At 48.9% G+C, this 19,787-nt stretch overlaps 1 protein-coding gene across 4 annotated transcripts in view; it reads right to left on the bottom strand.

The window, feature by feature from the left end:
* Positions 1-7,182, bottom strand: part of ESYT3 (extended synaptotagmin 3) — a 62,328-nt gene extending 55,146 nt beyond the window's left edge. For all 4 annotated transcript variants that reach the window (XM_060196508.1, XM_060196516.1, XM_060196503.1 and 1 more), the window contains exon 1: positions 6,368-7,182. In XM_060196508.1, coding sequence (XP_060052491.1) covers positions 6,368-6,712 — 345 coding nt within the window. In that variant the 5' untranslated portion in view covers positions 6,713-7,182. The remainder of the gene's footprint in view (positions 1-6,367) is intronic.
* Between the last annotated feature and the right edge of the window lie 12,605 nt (positions 7,183-19,787).

The raw sequence follows: 19,787 nt of genomic DNA, 5'->3' as shown, positions 1-19,787 counted from the left end.
AAGACAAGGCCATGAAGCATCATTGATATGTGGGGCAAAGACACAAGGGGTATGACTACACCCTCTGCTTCCTTCTCTGAGGACAAGCCTGACTCCATGCCCTGTAGTGACATCACAGGACTGCCTGGAGGAGGACATCCCCCAGCTCTAAGTATGTTTGAACCCAGCTGCCATAGCACTGGCCGTGAGAATTGAGCTCTGCAGTCATGTATGAGAGGCCAAGCCTCTCTCTGAGCTGTGCTTGCATTCACTCTCCCTAACTGATGGAATGTATGGGAGCAGGATGGAAGCCAAGAGACAGGGTTCCAGAGCATTCGAGCTCCACCCAAGAACAAAATATCAAAATTCTCAGTATCATTAGAAAAAAATGCTCAGGGGCCCTAGTCAGAAAATTCTGGGAGTCCCACATAAATATGATGGAGCTATACCTCTAACAGACCCTTCTCTCCACCATCACAAGTCATCTCCATCAGGAACACCATAATCCCTCTTCTGGGCCTCTATAGGACCCTGCTCTCAATACAGAACAACAATGGAAGGGACTGCCCCATTCTCCAAAGGGAGGCTGGGTCGACATACTCTTGCTACTTGAGGAAGACTGGTCCTGAAATGAGAGCAGCCTAGAATGTTCCTAGTTATGACCATGGAATGTGAGCTCAGACTGATAGGGGATGCAGAGGTCACACAGGCTCCTGTGCTAAAAATGAACATGAATAGACATAGACCCTAGGTCAGATGGATGGGGGTTTACAGTTAATGGTATTTATACACTTTTGCCACATTTGGGAGCTACTCTCTGCCATAATCCAACTTTCTAGTTCTATTCCCAACCCTGACACCATCTTCCCAGATAATGCTTTTAGCCCACTTGCATGTTAGCTGTTGGGCTCAGGTAAAAATTAGTAAAGTCATGGGCCCCTTGGAATATATCTAAAATAGACTTCCTGGCTTCTTCCAACATGAAGACCCCAAATATCATCTGCTATATTCTTACCTTTAAGTTTCTGTTCTTTATATCTTAATGCTTTTTCGGTCACCAAGTTTTAGAGGCTACCATGACTCCAACCTGACTTCCCTGAGAAGATGACTTTACCATGTATCCTGAAAACACACCTCCCCAGACCCCTTCCCCGCCAGGGAAAGATAGAAGCAGGATGGGGTATGGATCAACCTGTCAAAGCCCATATCCAGTGGAGAAGCAGTTACAGAATACAGACACCTCCCACCTTCTGTACTCCATAAAGATCTTTGATCCATATTTCTAGAGGAATAAAGAATAGGGAACCTTCCAATGGAGGGGATGGGATATGGAACTCTGGTGTTGGGAAGTGTGTGGAATTGTACCCCTCTTACCCCACAATTTTGTCAATTATTATCAAATCACTAATATAAATAAGAAGAAAGTGCCCAGTACAGAAGGCTCGGGGGACAATTCGAGGGGCCCACAGAACCATGGAATGCTCATTGCTTTGGGCGAACAGTTCATCCTCTCAAGTTTTTACCTTAGTTGGCACCCACTAGCCATATAGTGGGTAGGTGTGAAAAGTCAGGAAACGGGGATCAGGCTGTGGGTTAAGCGCATGTGGCACAAAGCACAAGGACCGTCGTAAGGATTCTGATTCGAGCCCTGGCTCCCCACCTGCAGGGGAGTCGCTTCACAGGTGGTGAAACAGGTCTGCAGGTGTCTATCTTTCTCTCCCCCTCTCTGTCTTCCCCTCCTCTCTCCATTTCTCTCTGTCCTATCCAACAATGACAACATCAACAATAAAACAACATGGGCAACAAATGGGAAAATAAATAATTTTTTAAAATTTAAAAAAAAAGTCAGGAAACAGGATTCTGTGGGTGTATGGTATCCAAGAAAAACCAACCTGGGCCTGAGTAGCAATGGCTGACCCCTATAGCTGATGTGACCCTGTAGGGTATCTGCTATACTGTGTGATGCTCAGAGGGGAGTCGGGGAGCTTCTCAAGGGCCCTCCCACTGATCCTGCTTCTGGATCCAGGCCTGTCGCTGCCATCACATCACATCACATCAGTCATGTGTCCGCCCCCATGCTCCCTACACACTCCGGGTGGATGCAGATGGCTAATCACCCCCAGCAAGGCTGACAGCTGATTGTTATGGGCCAGCAGGAGAGCAAGTCAGTCTGAGACCACAGACAAATGGCGAGTCTCTCCCAGTGTCCTTTGCCCTCCCTGGCTTGCTGAAGTCCTTCCCCTTTGCCAGTCTTCTCCCCACCCCAACATACCTCCCACCTGACTTAGAGCCAGGTCCTCAGAAAAGATTCTTCACCATACCAGCCCTATCATGGCAAGGGTGAAACAGCTATCCAAGAGTCAAGCCCACCATTCACGTGATCTCCAGTAGAAGGCTCAGGAAATATCTGTATCCCAAATTCAGCACTTGACCTCAGAAAAGCCACCTGCTAAGCTCTAAGCAGGATCTATACCATGGGAGGTGTTGGGTGATGCGGGGGAGAAATACTACTCTCTAAGGCTTGTGAGAAGCAGGGCCCATTCTGCGGGTAGGCAGAGGAGCTGAGGTGCTGACAGCTGACAGCAGCAGGTCCCAGGAGGAGCCAGGGGCCAGGAGTGGCCTCCTGCATGTTGGCTAGGACACTAGGTAGCATCATGCCAGGAAAAGGTGGTGTCAGGAGGTCTGGGACACTGCTACAACTACAGTGACAGTTTACTGAGTCCTCTCCTTGTGCCTGGCTATGACCGAGCAGCCTCTTCCACACTCTGCCCACACACTGATGCATGTAGAAGTGGGGCCTTGGAGACTGTAGGAGTCATGGTCTGGGGTTCTTCCAGCTCTGGAGGGTCGGAGACTCTCTGTTCACTAGGCAGCTTCTGCCCAGCCAAAGTAAACCAGCTGGGGAAGCTCTTAATTTCTCTATGAAGGGTCAGAGAGATCACTCAGCAGTTAGGGTATGTGCTATGCATGCAGCCCAGGTTCAAGCACCAGAACCATATGTGAGGTGCCATGGCATCAGGGGAAGTGCTGCTGGTGTGGTCTCTCTCCCCCCCCATCTCTGTGTGTGTGTGTGTGTGTGTGTGTGTGTGTGTGTGTGTGTGTGTGTGTATGTGTTTGCAAAGAGTGGGTACTCTTGTCAAGCAGAGAGAGCAGGAGAAGGAGGTTCCTGATTGCCTGTATCACTCAGGGCCCCGAGGCCCTGGCAAGACTGGGAAGCTCCAATTTATATCTGTGTACGCACACTATACAGGTGCTTCTACACCTGCTTCTCATTCCAGAAAACCATTTCTCTAGTGGGGACCCAGCCCCCAAATCAGAAAATGCCTCCAGAGGACCCCAGGGTTCCCCTTCACTCTGTCCTGGAGGACACCAAGTAGTTAGTCTCTTATTCCCTTTTCTTGGCCCCATCTTAGTTCAACTTGGCTCCCTCGCTGGTCTGGATCCTCCAATTTCTCCCTCACCCCCTCCATGCTGCCCTTGCCACAGCCTTTCCAGAACCTTCTATAGGGTCCTTGCGCCCCCCCCCAGAATCAGCCTGCCTTGGTCTTGCCCCTGGCATCAGTCCCTCCTGCACACTAGATGGAAGCTCACAGCCACCCTTACAGCTGCACTCAAGAGCCAATCTCCAGTGTGGAGCACCCTCTGGAGCACCACTGTCTCACCTAAAAAGTTTATCCAGGTTCCTGACCGTACACATTAGTCAGCCAACTGGCCAGAAGAGTTTGGACAAGGCAGAGGCCAGGCCCTACCATGTGAGAGCAGGTGATATGGAAACTGGCTAAGATTCCTTCACTCCAGGTCTTGGGACTCTGATGGGACCATGGACCCTGAGCCCCTTATGGCAAACGGCTGCCTCAGACTGCCCTCTTTATAGAAGGGACACACTGTCATCCTCCTCCTCTGGACCACAGAGCCAGGCCAGGCCTGAGCATGGCTTGATCAGAGGGGAAAGTCCAAAATGGACTTCCATGAGCCAGAGCTCTTCCATGGACCATGAGCTCTGGTTCATGGAAGTGTGGGGGACTGAACCTGGCAATTTGGAGCCTCTAGCTTGAGTGTCTATTTGCAGAAACATTATGTTATCTCCCTCGTCCCAGAATGGACCTTCTTGTGTTCAGCTCCCTTATGGCAAGTCTCATGGTGTTCCTGGGGTCCCCTCCTCCCCAGCCAAGAGAAGCTAGGTTATTGCTGGGGCTTGGTACCTGCCTGGCTCCATTGTTCCTGGTAGTCATTTTTTTCCCTTTTTGATAGACAGTGAGAAACAGAGATAGAGAGGGAGAGAGAGACAGGGAGAGGAAAGACACCACTCGTTAAGCTTCCTCTTGCAGGTGGCGACTCAGGGTTTGAACCCAGGACCTCATGCATGGTCATGTATGTGCTCTATTGGGTGAACCAGTGCCAAACCAGCAGATAACTTTCTATGACACTTGTGTGCATAGGGGAGGGGCCTGGGGTGCCAATTTCCCTCCAGGAGCTGATCCTTGGCCCAAGTGCAGCACTGCCTTTGCATATAAGTAATTAGTACTGCCAAGTAAGTCTCCCCAACATAGGCAGGGGGCTTGGTAAGGCCTGACAGACCTACCCTTGTAGACTAAGGTTGCTGTGTGTGTGTGTGTGGGGGGGGGTGTCAGAGGCCTGGGCTGCCACAACAAGGGGCTTGGGCAGTCCTAGATCTACTGGCTGGGGTCCCAATATTCAGTGTCACAAGCCCCCACAGAATAACCAGGCTGGCTGAGGCCTGGGGGAGAAGGGTGCCAATACTCCTACTACCTCAGGAAAGCCATCACTGTGCCTTTTCTTTCTTCATTTATTATATATATATATATATATATATATATATATATATATATATATATAGAGAGAGAGAGAGAGAGAGAGAGAGAGAGGGAGAGAGAGAGAGAGAGAAAGAGAGAGAGAGAGAGAGAGAGAGAGAGAAGCACCATGTGCTGCAGGGGCTTGGGTTCAAACCCCAAGCATGGGAAAGTGTGCACTCTACCTGCTGAGTCATTCTCCCCCGCCCCCTACTGTGCTTTTGGATTGCTCACCCTTCAAAGTTAAAGTCTCTGTCCTCATCTCATCTCTCTGTGAACCTCCTTACAAAGTTTTACTGGAAATGTGGGTATCAAACAGTACAGCTATGAACTGAACTTAATCCACCCTCACACTCCAATGAGTCCCCTTCCTAGTCCCTCAGAATGTGACTGTACAGACTGTAAAGAAATGGGTTCTTTAAAGAGGTGATGAAGTTAGGGACTGGTTGGTGGCACACCAGGTGGAGGGCACAAATTCTCATGTGCAAGGACCTGGGTTCAAGACACAGGTCCCCACCTACAGGGGGCAGGCTTCATGAGCAGTGGAGCAGGGCAACAGGTATCTTTCCCTGATTCCCTCTTTATCTCTCTGTCTCAGTCTCTACTACTACTCCTAATAATAATGATGATCATAATAAATCTTTGGGAGGGGTGAATTTGTCATGCAAACACCAAGCCCCAGTGATAATCCTGCTGGCAAATAAAATAAAAGTAAAGAGACAATGAAATTAGCCTGAAAGCTTCAGGCTGGGACCCCGTCTGTGTGGTGAGTTTGTAATAGGAGGAAATATGGGCACAGACATGCAAAGAGGCAAGTCCCGTGAGCCAGCCCACAGTCATCCGACAGCCCAGGAAAGAGGCCTCAGAAGAAACCCACCCTGCTGACACGTTTGTCTCTTTAAATCTCTGCTAGTTAAGCACCCCAGATTGTGAACCTTGGTTGGACCTATTCTAACAAATGCATACAGCAAGGCTTAATCTCTCTCCCTCTCTTAAACAGTAAAGGAATATAATCAGCTCTTTCTAGTATTTTCTTCTTTCACCCCACTTTGGAGGTCCTGTCATGGGCAGGTTTTATAGGTGCCTGTGGCCTGACTAGATGTTCAGAAGCAGGCTCAGGCCAGAGGAACTCAGGACCTGGGCGCATCTGGAGGAATCATGGGGCCTCAGACCCCAACACTGTACTGAGAAACAGTACTACAAGAGCACCCCTCCAGCTGACCCTCGCTGGACAGTCAGAGAGCCAGAGCACTGAGGTTCCTCTGGCCTGCCCTCTCCGCCACAGCCCGCCCAGACTGCTGTCTGAATCAGCAGGGGCCTGAAAGAGCTGCCTTGTGCTCCTCTACAGAGGCCCAGACGCCCTTGTTTCTACTCCTGGGTGTGGCCCTGCTGGGTTTTCCTCCCAGGCTCCGGGTCCTGGGTAGGTGCAGCCCAGGCTCATCGAGGTAGGGAAGGGGCTAAGGGCGCCCACTGTGACTAGGACGCCCCTCCCGCCCCCCACCCCAGGATCCCAGGCTCCTGTCCCCCGAGGTCTGCGGCCCAGCTCCCCGCGTCCCCTGCCCCGCAGCCCGGCTCACCCAGGCTGGCAGGTGCTGGCCCCGCAGTTCACGACTGATGAACTGGCGCTCATTGTCCAGGAAGTGGAAGGCGGCCGCCAGGCGACCCAGCTTCCCGCGCCGGTTCCTGCGCCAGCACATCCACAGCAGGGCGCCAAGCAGCAGCCAGGTGAGGCCGAGCCTCAGGTAGCCGGCCAGGTAGACCGGCGCCAGGTAGACGAGCGCTTGCACCGCGAGGCTGCAGAACTCGGGCAACAGCTGCGGGCACAGGCGCGGCCCGGAGGCCCGCGGGCGCTCGGGGTCCTGTGGATCCTGGGGATCCTGTGGGTCCTGGGCACCAGGGGCGCCCGGCTCCTCCACCGGCATCGCGCCACCGCCGTCGGCGCCCCCCCCCCCCGGGCTTCACCGGAGCTCAGGGCCGCGCCTCGATGGCCGGGCGCATAGGTCCTCCCGCGGCGCCCAGAGCAGAGCCCGGAGCCTGGAGTCTGGAGCCTGGAGTCTGGAGCCCGGAGCGCGGAGCCCGGAGCGCGGAACCTGGATGGCAGAGCCTGGAGAGCAGAGCCCCGAGCCTCGATTTAGGAACCCGGGGTCGAGGATCCCGTAGCGCGGAGCCTGGATGGCAGAGCACGGAGAGCGGAGGCCAGAGCCTGGATCGAGGAGCGCGGAGAGCTGAGGCCAGATCTCCGCCCCGGGGTCGAACTTGGGACCAGGGGCTGCAGTCGGAGTGGGCTGGGCCACCGTGTGGACAGAGCCTTGTGGGCGGGTCCGCGACTGAGGCGTGGCCGTCGTGTGGGCGTGGCCGGCGGCTGGGGTTTGCAGAGTAACAGGTGAGCCTGGTACCCCAACGTTTCATGGAGCGCGCACAGGTAGATTCTTTGGCTGGGCCGGGTGTTGCCTGAGGTGGCTGTGACTCACCGAGACCTGTAGACAAATGGATGCGTTGTCCCGGATCAACATCATCACCTACAGCCAGTCTCCTGCACTCCGACTGGCTCAGCCGGCCTGCCCGGCCCAGGGTGGGCCTGAAGCTGTGCCTGAATCTGTATCTGAGCCCTCCAACCAGGGGCTGGAGTTCTGTGGCACTGTGCCCTCCTGTGGCATCTGCAAAATTTTGGACCAGCATCACCTGGCTAAATCAGGAGCCTGCCCCCCCACCCCCATTACTGTTTGCTCAGCACTCCCGCATCACCAGAGTGAGAATTCCCACGGGTCTTCCTGCTGCCCATCTGAGGGCGCTCAGCCTGGCAAGTGATGGGTGAATGACAAGGGGAAAAAAATGAAAGAGTGAACCTTGTGGTGATGGAGGACCAGTTGTGAAACCCGTGGTTTGTATCTAGTCTTTTATGAATAATCAGAGCAGAAGGAGGTCTGGATCGCCAACCTCACACTGTAAACCAACTTGTGGCTGACACATTTTAAGAGGCTCACGTGGGTGGGTTCAGACAATGCCAGAATGAGGTTTTGTTTTCAAAACCAGGAAATGAACCCAGGGCCTCACACACTTAGAATGTCACCATGAGCCATTTTGTAGTTGAAAAATGTACTGGAATTATTCTAAATTCATCCAATATTTTATTTAAAGGTTAGATTCAATGGACAGCAAACAAGAAAACTGTATTTTCTGTCCTCCTGTCCCTTCAGGCATGTCTGTCTCTCTCTCTCTGTCTCTCCTTTCCCTGGAATTATTATTCTCTCTAGATAAAATTTACTATAATGCATTTTTCCTTCACTACAACTATGTTTCCCTTGATCAGAATAACTGGACCCTCTGTTCTTGGACTTCCAGGACTCAGCCAAAATGGAACTGAAAGTCATTCAACCTAACACCAATATTTCACAGTAAAGCCTGGGAAATCAATGAAGGAAATACTTGGACTTCCCTTCCTTCCCTCCTTTCTTTCTTTCTATGTATGCAGTCCTATTAAATTCTCTAAGAAATCCTGCCAAGACAAAAAAAATTTTTTATGTAGAATGAACCCAGACCTCACATACATACGATACTGCTCAGAAGTCTCCTGGGATCAATTATTTTTATATTTAGAGAGTGACAGAGGGGAGAGAGAGAGACAGAGAAGACACACCTACAGCACCACTCCACAATCCATGGAGCTCCCTCTGGTGCTGTCCATGGTGCTGGGGCAAAAAACAAAACAAAACAAAAACCGGAACAAATAAAAAAAAAAAAAAAGGACATTCTTCAGGTGAGCTATCCTCCAGTCCCCCCACTGCCCCCCTTTTTTTCTTCACTGTTTCTCAGATTAACCACAGAATACCTTCAAAACGTTTCTCTATTGGCTGACCTAGATTAGCTTATATTAAGGAAGTGAAAAGGTAATGGTGGAGATAAAGAGTTGTTTCCTGGAAGTTGAGGCAGGAAATCAGCTGACTCTCAGGATGGGTGGGCCAGGAAGGGATGGGGTGGGGCAAGTTTTGCATCCCTGTGTCCTTCCCTCTGCCCCTGCCTGGGGCTGAGATGGAGAATCCAGAACCTTCCCCAGAGCCTCCTGGATCACAGTCTCTCAAGAGACTGCCCAACTCTCACCTTGTCCAGTAGCTACACCTGTAGACAGAGGGTCCCCTCCTCTCTTCATGCATGCAGGGCTAGAGTTTCATCCCTCTCCTGGCTAGTGTGTGTGTGTGTTTGTGTGTGTTTGTGTGTGTGTGTGTGTGTGTGTGTGTGTGTGTAGGCAGTATGGAAGGCTCTGCTTGGGGAGGCCTGGAATATTCTACAGATGTTACCACACTCCTCCCCAACACACACAATCACACTAAATTTTCTGACCCTTGAACATATCATACTCATTTATGACTCAAACTTTTGTTATTACTGTTCCCACTTAGAGTGTTTAAGTTATTATGGTTGTCTTTTCTTTCTCCTTTTATTTTACTTGTTTATTTTATCATTTACATGTTCTACTTCTTGATAAGAAAGTTAAAAAGTCAGAAAAACCCAAGAAGTACAAAATATTACAATCTAGGCCTACGAAACTTTTTTTTTCTTTTACCAGAGCATTGCTCAGCTCTGACTTATGGTGGTTCAGGGGATTCACTCTGAGACTTTGGAGTCTCAGGCATGAGAGTATCTTTGTATAACCATTATGCTGTCTACCCCTGCCCCAGAATACAAAAATTTTTGGCAAAAGGGATGTATATATGTGGGTCAGAGTATTACTGTTTCTTTTCTTTTTCTCTCTTTTTTTTTTTTAGCATTGGCAAAAGTTCCTGTTTTTTTTTTTTTCATTTTTATTTATAAAAAGAAAACACTGAGGAGTTGGGCAGTAGCGCAACACAGGTGGTGCAAAGCACAAAGACCGGCTTAAGGATCCTGATTCCAGCCCCCAGCTCCCCACCTGCAAGGGAGTAGCTTCACAAGTGGTGAAGCAGGTCTGCAGGTGTCTGTCTTTCTCTCCCCTACGTCTTCCCCTTCTCTCTCCATTTCTCTCTGTCCTATCCAATAACAACAACAATAATAACTACAACAATAAAACAAGGGCAACAAAAGGAAATAAATATTTTAAAATTTTAAAAAAAGGAAACACTGACAAAAACCATAGGATAAGAGGGGTACAACTCCACACAATTCCCACCACCAGAACTCCGTATCCCATCTCCTCCCCTGATAGCTTTCCTATTCTTTAACCCACTGGGAGTGTGGACCCAAGGTCATTGTGGGATGCAGAAGGTGGAAGGTCTGGCTTCTGTAATTGCTTCCCCGCTGAACATGGGTGTTGGCAGGTTGATCCATACGCCCAGCCTGTCTCTCTTGTTCCTAGTGGGGTGGGGTTCTGGGGAAGTGGGGCTCCATAACTTTCTATCCACATATTTTAATTTTAACTCTTTCCCAGCTTTACTTTATTTGTTCATTCATTTAATTTTTTTTCCACTAGTGTTATTGCCAGGGCTTTGGGTGCCTGCACAACAAATCCACAGCTCCTGGTAGCCACTTCTCCTTTAAAACTTGTTTTTATTAACTAAGACCAAGAGACATTGAGAAGGGAGGAGGAGGAGGAAGAGAGACACCTGCAAAGCTGTTTCACTGTTCATGAAGCTTCCCCTGCAGGTGGGCACCGAGGACTCAAACCTGCATTCTTTGGTATGATAACTAACGAGGTTTTTTTTGTTTGGTTGTTTTTTTTTTTCCTCCACGGTTATCACTAGGGCTTGGTGTCTGCACTATGAATCCGCTGCTCCTGGAGGCCATTTTCCCCACTTTGTTGCCCTTGTCCTTATTGTTATTGTTGTTATTGCTACTGTTGGATAGGACAGAGAGAAATCGAGAGAGGACAGGAAGACAGAGAGGGAGAGAGAAAGATAGACACCTGCAGACCTGCTTCACCGTCTGTGAAGCGATTCCCCTGCAGGTGGGGAGCCGGGGGCTCAAACCGGGATCCTTACGCTGGTCCTTGTGCTTTGCGCTACATGCGTTTAACCCACTGTGCTACCGCCCGACTCCCTTTTTTTTTTCTTTAAGATAAGAGAATCAGAGAGAGAGAGAAAGTGAGAAACCACAGCACCGAAGCTTCCTTCACAGTGGTGGGGACCAGGCTTGAGCCTGGGCCATACACAGGACAAAGCAGCATGAACCTGAAATTTAATGACTGGTGTCAAAGAGAGAAGTTTGGAGACAGATGCAGAAACTGGACTGAGGCAGCAGCAAAGCAAGCATGGCCCAGGTGGCTGGCCTCCACCTACACTGGAAAGAAATGCGAAAGGTTTTTTCTGAGCCCCTCTGCAGAGTTTGGGTCTGCCAGCACTTGGCCTCAGGCCTCCAGTCTGCAGAACAGTGAGGAGGGCATTTCTACTGTCAGAAGCCTCCTGTTCATTTTACTTTCTGTGGCATCCCTTGGAAACATACAGCCTCCTGCTAAAGTCCAGGCTCTGTTCTGGGCACAGAATCTCTGGGAGATTCAGGGTGGACAGAACAGATGGGACCTCTAACCTCGTGGTAGTGATGTGGGAAGGGAGTACACTGGGGCGGGGGGGGGGGGCGCAGCAACATGACTGGGAGCCTAGGTGAGTGGCAAAGTGCATACTTTACATGTGTGAGTCTTGGATTCAACCCATGGCACCAACACACACACACACACACACACACACACACACACACACACACACACACACACCAAGTGAACAAGAAAATAGTAGGTAAAGAAAGGGCTATGAAGACAATTGCTGTCAGGGTATGAGAGGACCTGGCATAGATGGAATGCTATTTAGCTGGGATGATCACTGGGAATGTGGAAAGTAAGTTTGAGACCTAAATAAAAAAGTTTACAAGAGGGGTCAGGAGGTGACACACCAGGTTAAGTGCACACACGAAACCCCTGATCCCCACTTGCAGGGAGGAAAGCTTTATAAGTGGTGAAGTTGAACTGCAGGTGTGTCTCTGTTTCTCTCCTTCTCTACCTCTCCCTCCTCTCTCAATTTCTCTCAGTCTATCCAATAATGAATAAATAAAAATTTTAAAAAGTCTACAATCATATATACAACTTCATATTTTAAAAAAAATCATCTATCTATATGTGTGTGAGAGCGAGAACCTATGTATCACTCTGGCACATGCAATGCCAGGGATAGAACTTGGGACCTTGGGCTCTAGAATCCAATGCTTTATATACTGTGCTACCTCCTGGGATGTACATGTTCATCTTTTAAATAATTTATGTATTTGTTTTATGGGGAGAGGGGAGAGCATGAACCTAGAGTAACATTCCAGCATGTGTGGTGCTGTGCCGTTCTGGCGATGGAACCAGTGGCCTCATGCAAGTGAGTCCTAGATTCCCCTCTCCTTCTAGGGTAAAAACTCATTTTTCAGTGTACCTGAATATCTCATAAGAACCTCTGTCCTTTGGAATGAAAGGATAAATCACTAGGTGGTCTCTGTTGTGTAGATTTACTAGTTTCACTTCTGCATCTCCTGTGGGCTAGAATAGATCTCGGCAACTGTATGACGTGTCCTCAGTGCCCAGCAGAGTCTGCCAGGAGCCAGAAGGCAGGGTGCTGCTGGCTAAAAGCTTGGTTTTCCCATTCCTTTGCCTGCATCTGAATCTGCCATAAGCGCTCACTAGCCACAAGGGAGCTCCTTGTTGTCCAAGTTCAGTCTACTCATTTGCCAAAGGAGGCACCTGGTTATGCTTAAATCATAGGCTTCTTATAGGATTAACTAAATCACAGTGAGGCCAAAGCTGTGAATCCAGATGGGGAGTTGTCTAGGAAGGCATTAAAAATGTATATAATTGTTACTTGTGGCTTACAAGATTATAAGATTATAGGGTTATCCTTCCACACCACATACACCACCAGAGTTCTGTGCTCTCCCCAGATCCCACCTCTGTAACCACTGTAGTTCTCACAGAGTTCAAAGAAGACTTTTGTCAATATTGCTTGGTTTTTGACAGCAAGAGTGTATCTGTTTGTAGTATTAAAAATGCAATGAAATATGTGGAACATGCCATTTGCTCTCATGGCCAGTTTGACTGCCTGATTCACTGGTGCTAAATATCATGTATGTAGCCATCACTATCCCTCTCCAGAAATTTTTTTCATCTAGAAAAACTGAAATTGGGGGCTGGGTGGTAGGGCAGCAGGTTAAACACACATAATGCGAAGTGTAACAACCAGTGTTAGGATCCTGGTTCAAGCCCCCAGCTCTCCACCTGCAGGGGGGTCACTTCACAAGTGGTGAAGCAGGTCTGCAGGTGTCTATCTGCCCCCCCATCTTCCCCTTCTCTTTCGATTTCTCTCTGTCGCATCCAACAATAACAGTAAGGACATCAAGGGCAACAAAAATGGGAAAAATGGCTTCCAGGAGCAGTGGATTCATAGCGCAGGCACCGAGCCCTAGCAATATCCCTGAAGGCAAAAAAAAAAAAAATGAATACTGTTTTATGTGTGTGATTTTATTAAATGTGTGTACGGTACTGGAACTTTGTGTGTACATGATCTCATTGTTCCTGGGCTGAATATATATAGAAAGAGAGAGAGAGAGAGAGAGAGAGAGAGAAACGCCACAGAATAGAGTCTCCCTCAGTGCTGTGATACTCCTACGTGGAGTCAGTGCTCATGGTAAGGCCAGAAATAAATCTGGAGACAAACAAACAAATGGAACCATGTAGAGGATGAAACAAAATCAGAATCATTGGATTCAAAGAGGAAAGAAGACAGAACCCAATCATCCAAGTAGTTTATCATCCATACTATGTGGCAGTGGAGATGGCAAACAGATGTCAAATGAGAGCAGCCAGAGGAAATTATAAAAGCAAGTCAATCATAATGATGATAAGTGACGGGGAGAGAAATTCACCAGGCAAAGTTGGAGATACAACAAATATACTGACTACAGTAAACATCATACTATTTTGACTCTTTTTCTAGAAAACTGGAGACACTAAGCTTTCTAGGAGAGAGAGAGAGAGAGAGATGGGGGGGAGGTTTGCCAATGCAGCTTCTTTATACTCTAGTGGGAACAAATGCAAAGAAACTCACAACACAGGTGATCCAGTGAGCTCTTGGTTTGGACAGAAACAGGATAACAGAGGTATGATTCTCAAAAGATTGTGCTTGAGAAAAAGCAAACAATGCAAAACAAGGTCGGGGATAGAGGGGTGGACGATGATCTTGTGAAGAAGCAAAGACGTCTGAAGCAAAATGGTCTGGTGTCTTTGTTTGATCTTTCTGCTCTACAGATGAAGTCTAGAAGCTTCTTTCTCTTCTTCACCAAGGTGCTGGGTTCCAGAGTGGCCAGTCCTTGGGAGGACCATGAGCAACCCTTGGGAGCTGTGACGGAACTGTGGTGTCTTCTCCCAGCCCTGTACCTCCCTTTCTCCTCTAAGTGAACAGGGGAAGGGTTGTGCTCAGGAGGCCACTCAGCAGTATCACATGTACCCCAGGCCATGTGTTCCTGCCCCAGCACTGTCTAAAACAGCAGATTATGTGTTTGTGGTTACCTGGCCAAAGAGAAGCAAAATCTTCAACTTTAGAAGACGGAATGCTAATGCTCCTTCCACAGTGATAGGGCCATCCAGTGACCTCATACAGAAAGAATTTAGTCTATGGGGACATCAGCACACGTGCAGTGACAAAAAGGGTCTAGAACAGGGATGGCCCAAGTAGCCACACTACTCAACTGGACTTAATGTCCAGTAAAAAATATGTATGTGCCAGAATGATGCTTTGGCTCTCCCTCTCTCATTAACAAAATAGAATAAATAAAATGAAGATGGGAAGGGCGGGCGATAGCACAGCAGGTTAAGCACGCATGGCACAAAACGAAAGGACTAGCGCAAAGATCCTGGTTTAAGATCCTGGTTTGAGCCCCCGGCTCCCCACCTGCATAGGAGTCACTTCACAGGTGATGAAACAGGTCTGCAGGTGTCTATCTTTCCTTCTCTCTGTTTTCTCCTCCTCTCTCTATTTCTCTCTATTCTATCCAACAACAAGGACAGCATCAACAACAGCAATAACAACAACAGTAATAATGACAACAACAATAAACAACAAGGGCAACAAAAGGGAAAAAACAGCCTCCAGGAGCAGGGGATTCATAGTGCAGACACCAAGCCCCAGTGATAACCTTAGAGGAAAAAAAAATGAAAATGGAGGAGAAGGACCCCAATAAACTCTGGTGGAGGCTGTTGGTACTTTGGCAGTGAGTGCCATGCAGTAGTATACACTGAAGAGGCATAGAACTGAACCCCCAGAATATATGATTAAACCAATGTTACTACAATAAAAATTAAATGAAAAATAGGCACAATGGGTTTTTGCCTAGTAAAATGAGGCAGTTTCTTTTTTTAAAAAAAAAGAGAAATTGGGGACTGGGCAGAAATTGGGGCACAGCAGGTTAAGTGTACGTGGCACAAAGTGCAAGGACTGGTGTAAGGATCCCGGTTTGAGCCCCCAGCTCCCCACCTGCAGGGGGGTTTGCTTCGCAGGCAGTGAAGCAGGTCTGCAAGTGTCTATCTTTCTCTCTTCCTCTCTGTCTTCCCCTCCTCTCTCCATTTCTCTGTCCTATCCAGCAACAATGACAACAACAAAAATAATAATAATAAGCACAATGATTAAGGGAAAAAATCAACCAGGGCAACAAAAGGGAAAAAAATAGCCTCCAGGAACAGTGGATTCATGGTGCAGGCACTGAACTCCAGCAATGACCCTGGAGACAAAAAAAAAAAAAAAAGAGAGAGAGAGAGAAATTAAGAGGGGAGGGAGAGATAAAGGAAGAGACAGAAAAACACCTGCTGCCCTGCTTCAACGCTGGTGAAGCTTTCTCCCTGCAGGTGGGGAATGGGGGCTTGAACCTGGGTCCTTGTGTGCTATAATGTGAGCACTTAACCAGGTGCGCCACTGCCTGGCCCCCTAAAATAAATACTTAAAGAAACTTTTTTCTATTAGTGATTTAAATGATTAACAAGTTTGTAAGATAACAGGGGTACAAATCCACATAGTTCCCAACATCAGAGGTGGGGTTCCAGGATACACTGGTGAGGTCATCTACCCAGGGAAGTCAGGTTGGTGTCATGGTAACATCAGCAACTTGGTGGCTGAAAAGCATTAAGATATAATGCAGAAAAAAACTGTTTAATAATCATGAACTTGAAGGTAAGAATGTAGCAGATGAGATTGGGGTCTCCATTTTGGAAAAAGCTAGAAAGTCTATTTCAAGTATATTCCAAGGGGCCATGATGTTACTAATTTTACCTGAGCCTGACAGCAAATATGCACATAGGATGAAAGTATTGTCTGGTGTCAGAATTGGAAATAGGACTGGGAAGCTGGATCAGGAAAGAGAGTAGCTCCCAAATGTCAGAAAAGTATATAAATACCGTTAACTATAAACCCCATTGATATAATATGGGGCCCATATTCAGCACGGGAGCCTGTGTAACCGCTGCATCCCTGTAGGTGTGAGTTCACATTCCACAGTCACAGCTAGGAACATTCTAGGTTGCTCTTATTTCAGGACTCCTCACAGAATGGGAGAAAATTTTTGCATGCCATATATCAGACAGTCTAATAACCAAAATGTATAAAGAGCTCACCAAATTTAGCACTGATCAGCTCTGGCTTATGGTGGTGTGGAGAATTAGACCATGGGACTCTGGAGCCTCAGACTTGAGAGTCTCTTTGCATAACCATTATGCTAGCTACCCCTGCCTGAGCACAGTTTCCATGAACCCTATGACCTTTGACATTATGGCCACCATTGCGTCTTTTCTGCAGAGTGTCCTTACAGTGGGAAATGCCAAGAAGGAGGAGTGATTAACATTATCTGTGCTCCAGACAGGCAGAATCCTTGCGGCAGAGGCCTTAAACTGGGCTAGAGGGGAGCCTTGGGTGCGAGGCTGAGCAGTGAGTTTGCAGTGACCACAACCCCTCCCTCAAGTTGTCACTCAGTAAAGCTGAGTTTTGGTGAGGACAGAATGTGCTACTGATGGAGGCATGTAGGGACAATGGTCTTAACATAAAGCAAACACCTGTTTCACACCCAAGTCCAAAACAGCTTTCCAAGGAAATAAAGCTGAAGTTAATAGCTAACAACAGCAGTGAGCATAGGATGTGACTCATTGTTTCTCAGTCTTTCTGTGCATTCAGTCATTTAATCCTTGCTATAACGACATTTGCTGTTGACAACTCCATATTGTTATTTAATGGATTAGAACTCATTTGCAAAAATGAAAAAATAAATAAATGTATTAGAAGAAAATAATATCTGAATGAGAAAGAGCCTTCCTGGTATTATACCAACTAGCCAGGGTCTGCCCGACAGGAGAGGGCATCCAGACTGAGAAACTCTTGCCTGCTGAGGTGACCCCTGTCTGGACTGTGTGTGGGCACCTCTCTGAGCCCTCCCAAGCTTGGGGGAGGCGGTACATGAAGGGCTCCGTGGTGTGGCTGCAGTTCCTACCAGGAGCTGCAGGAGCCTCTGCTGCTTTCAGTCTGGCATTCCGGCTCACATTTCATTTCTTTTTGTTAACCAAGCCCTGCTCAGCTCTGGCTTATGGCAGTGATGGGGATTGAACCTGGGGCATTTGGAGCCTCATGCATGGAAGTCTTTCTGCATAACCGGTAGGCTATCTCCCCAGCCTACCAGCCTCACATGGAAATGGAAATTCAGTCTCCCTCTTGTTATTCTGAAAAGAAATATTGATGCACCAGACAGTGGTGCCCCTAGTAGCGGGCACACTACAGTGAGTGAGGACCTGGGTTCAAGCCCTTGGTCCCCACTTCTGCTGTGTGGCAGGGGTGCTTCACAAGTGGTAAAACAGTACTGCAGGTGTCTCTCCCTCTCTATCTCCCCCTTCCCTCTGAGTTTTTTTTTGAAAATAAAATTACATTCTTATATATAATTAAGAAAAATATATACATGTATATAAATGTATATTGCAAATCTAGAAGTAGGCTAATAACCCTATAAAGCACAGTTCTTATCACTGAGTCAGGCTGACAAACGAGGAATCCCAGGCTCACGTCGAGCAGCACAGCTGGACAGAGCTCACACCATGCTCTCCACACACCCCGTCTGGACCCACAGCACCAGGGTCCTGGCAGACAGCCACGGAGAGGGTGCAGGAAGTCTGGTGTGCTGGGTGAAGGGAGGAATGGCTCCACTGACAAAAAGCACTGGCAGCATTCAGCAAGGAGGGTCCCAACAGGCCACCTTCAGGGGAGCAGGCTGGGGGAGGGGGCCAGGGGACCCCTGCTCTGGGATGTTCCCCTGGGCTGGAGGGCAGAGGCCTCTGAGGTGTGAGCCATCCCCTGCCTGTTGGGCTGGTGGCTCAGACGAGGCTGGGATGACAGGAGGGGGAGCCGGCCCAGGGCAGGGGATGACTCTGGCAAATGACATAGAGACCTAGTGCAGGGTGCTGCTGCTGAGTTCACAGCATAGTGGATCAGCCTGGAGCTCACTTGGAAGAAGGCAGGAATAAGGCAAGGCTTTGAACAGTCTTCCTCCAAAGACTGACACTGTGACCAGAGTGAGCAGCAGGGTGGTGGGGAGTCATGTTCAGACATGGGAGGCAGAGCTGGGTGCAGACCCCAGTTCAGTGGCTCCCTGCCATCCTGGGAACTCACATTCCCACACCATCACCTCCCACCTGAAAATGCTCTATGCGTAGACACACTTCTCTCCAGTTCCCAGGCCCTGAGTGGGGACACTGCTTCCTCAGGCCTCTGGTTCTAGCCCCGTGACCTCCCAGCCTCTCAGTCACCTCACTTTCCTACCGCACTGTTCTGGCACTGCTGGGAAAATCCAGTGGAAAGCAGCCGTATTCCAGACCCAGCATCTCTGTGTGTGTGCTGATGATTTGAAGCTTCACCTGGCAGGGGGCTGTGACCCCTTGAATAAAATAATAACTGGAAATAATTTAAAGATCTACCAAAGACGCCCATGCTAAGACGCAGGTAGGCCAAGGGCCAAAGGGGAGGACATGTTGATGGCTTGTTTTGCACGCTGCGCACGGAGAAACTCTTCCACAGTGCACCCACACTGGGCAGCTCAAAGCAATGGCACAGTCACCAGGAGAGGGGGAGGAACCGGGTACAACTAATGCACGAGGGGTTTGGAGGCTGCCTCAGTTTACCCAGTGGTCCCTCGTCTCTGTGAGAGGTGGGGAAGCCCATGCTCTGTGAGCTAAGCCAAGACCCCTCTCCTCCTGCCTACCTCTTCCTCCCCTCCCTTCCTGTGCCAAGTCCTCAGGCCAGGGTCCCGGTTAGAAATGGTTTTCGGTGTGGTTAGGTTAGGAGGGTCCCAGAGCCTGGCCCATTCACAGTTGTTGCGCCCGGAGCCTCAGCTCTGTCACAAGATCACACACTGCAGTTTGTGGGTGCTGGTGGCCCGGTCTCCGCGCCACTTGGCTTTCTTCTTCTTCTTCTGGCTCTTTTCCGGAATCTGTTGCCTTTTGAGACAATGAAAGCCATAAAGACATGTTCATCCAGCCCCCCCATGTCTCTCTCTCACTTCACTATCTCTGTGGAGACGTCTACTGGACTCAGGCACCATGACACATGGGGAAGGAGGGGTCTAGATTTCAAATTTGATTATTTTTTAAATGGATACTGTAAGACAGAGAGAGAAATGGGGGGGGCAGAGAAAGAGGCCACAGCACTGAAGCCCCCTTCAATGTGGAGGAGGCCAGGCTTGAACCTGAGTTGATCACATGGCAAAGCAGCACACTATCCAGATGAGCTACTTAGCCAGCCCCAGATGCCTGCTCTTGACCACACTGATGGCTTCCCTGTTGGGAGAGCACAGGGGCAGGATGTGGAAGGCAGGGGAGGAGGCTGAGTGGAAACTCAGGGAGGATTTCACTAGGTGAGGTAAGGGCAGAGTCCTTGAAAGTCTGAGGGAGGCCAGACCTCAGCCTGGGAACAAGAGCAGCCTCTCCCTGGTGCAAGGGGCACCCTCACCCAAACCAGGTCATGGGAGACTTTGTCCACATTG

This window comes from Erinaceus europaeus, chromosome 1, assembly GCF_950295315.1.
Source record: "Erinaceus europaeus chromosome 1, mEriEur2.1, whole genome shotgun sequence".
NCBI lineage: Eukaryota > Metazoa > Chordata > Mammalia > Eulipotyphla > Erinaceidae > Erinaceus > Erinaceus europaeus.
The sequence above is the reverse complement of the archived record's forward strand: the minus strand, read 5'-3'. Positions and strand labels throughout refer to the sequence as shown.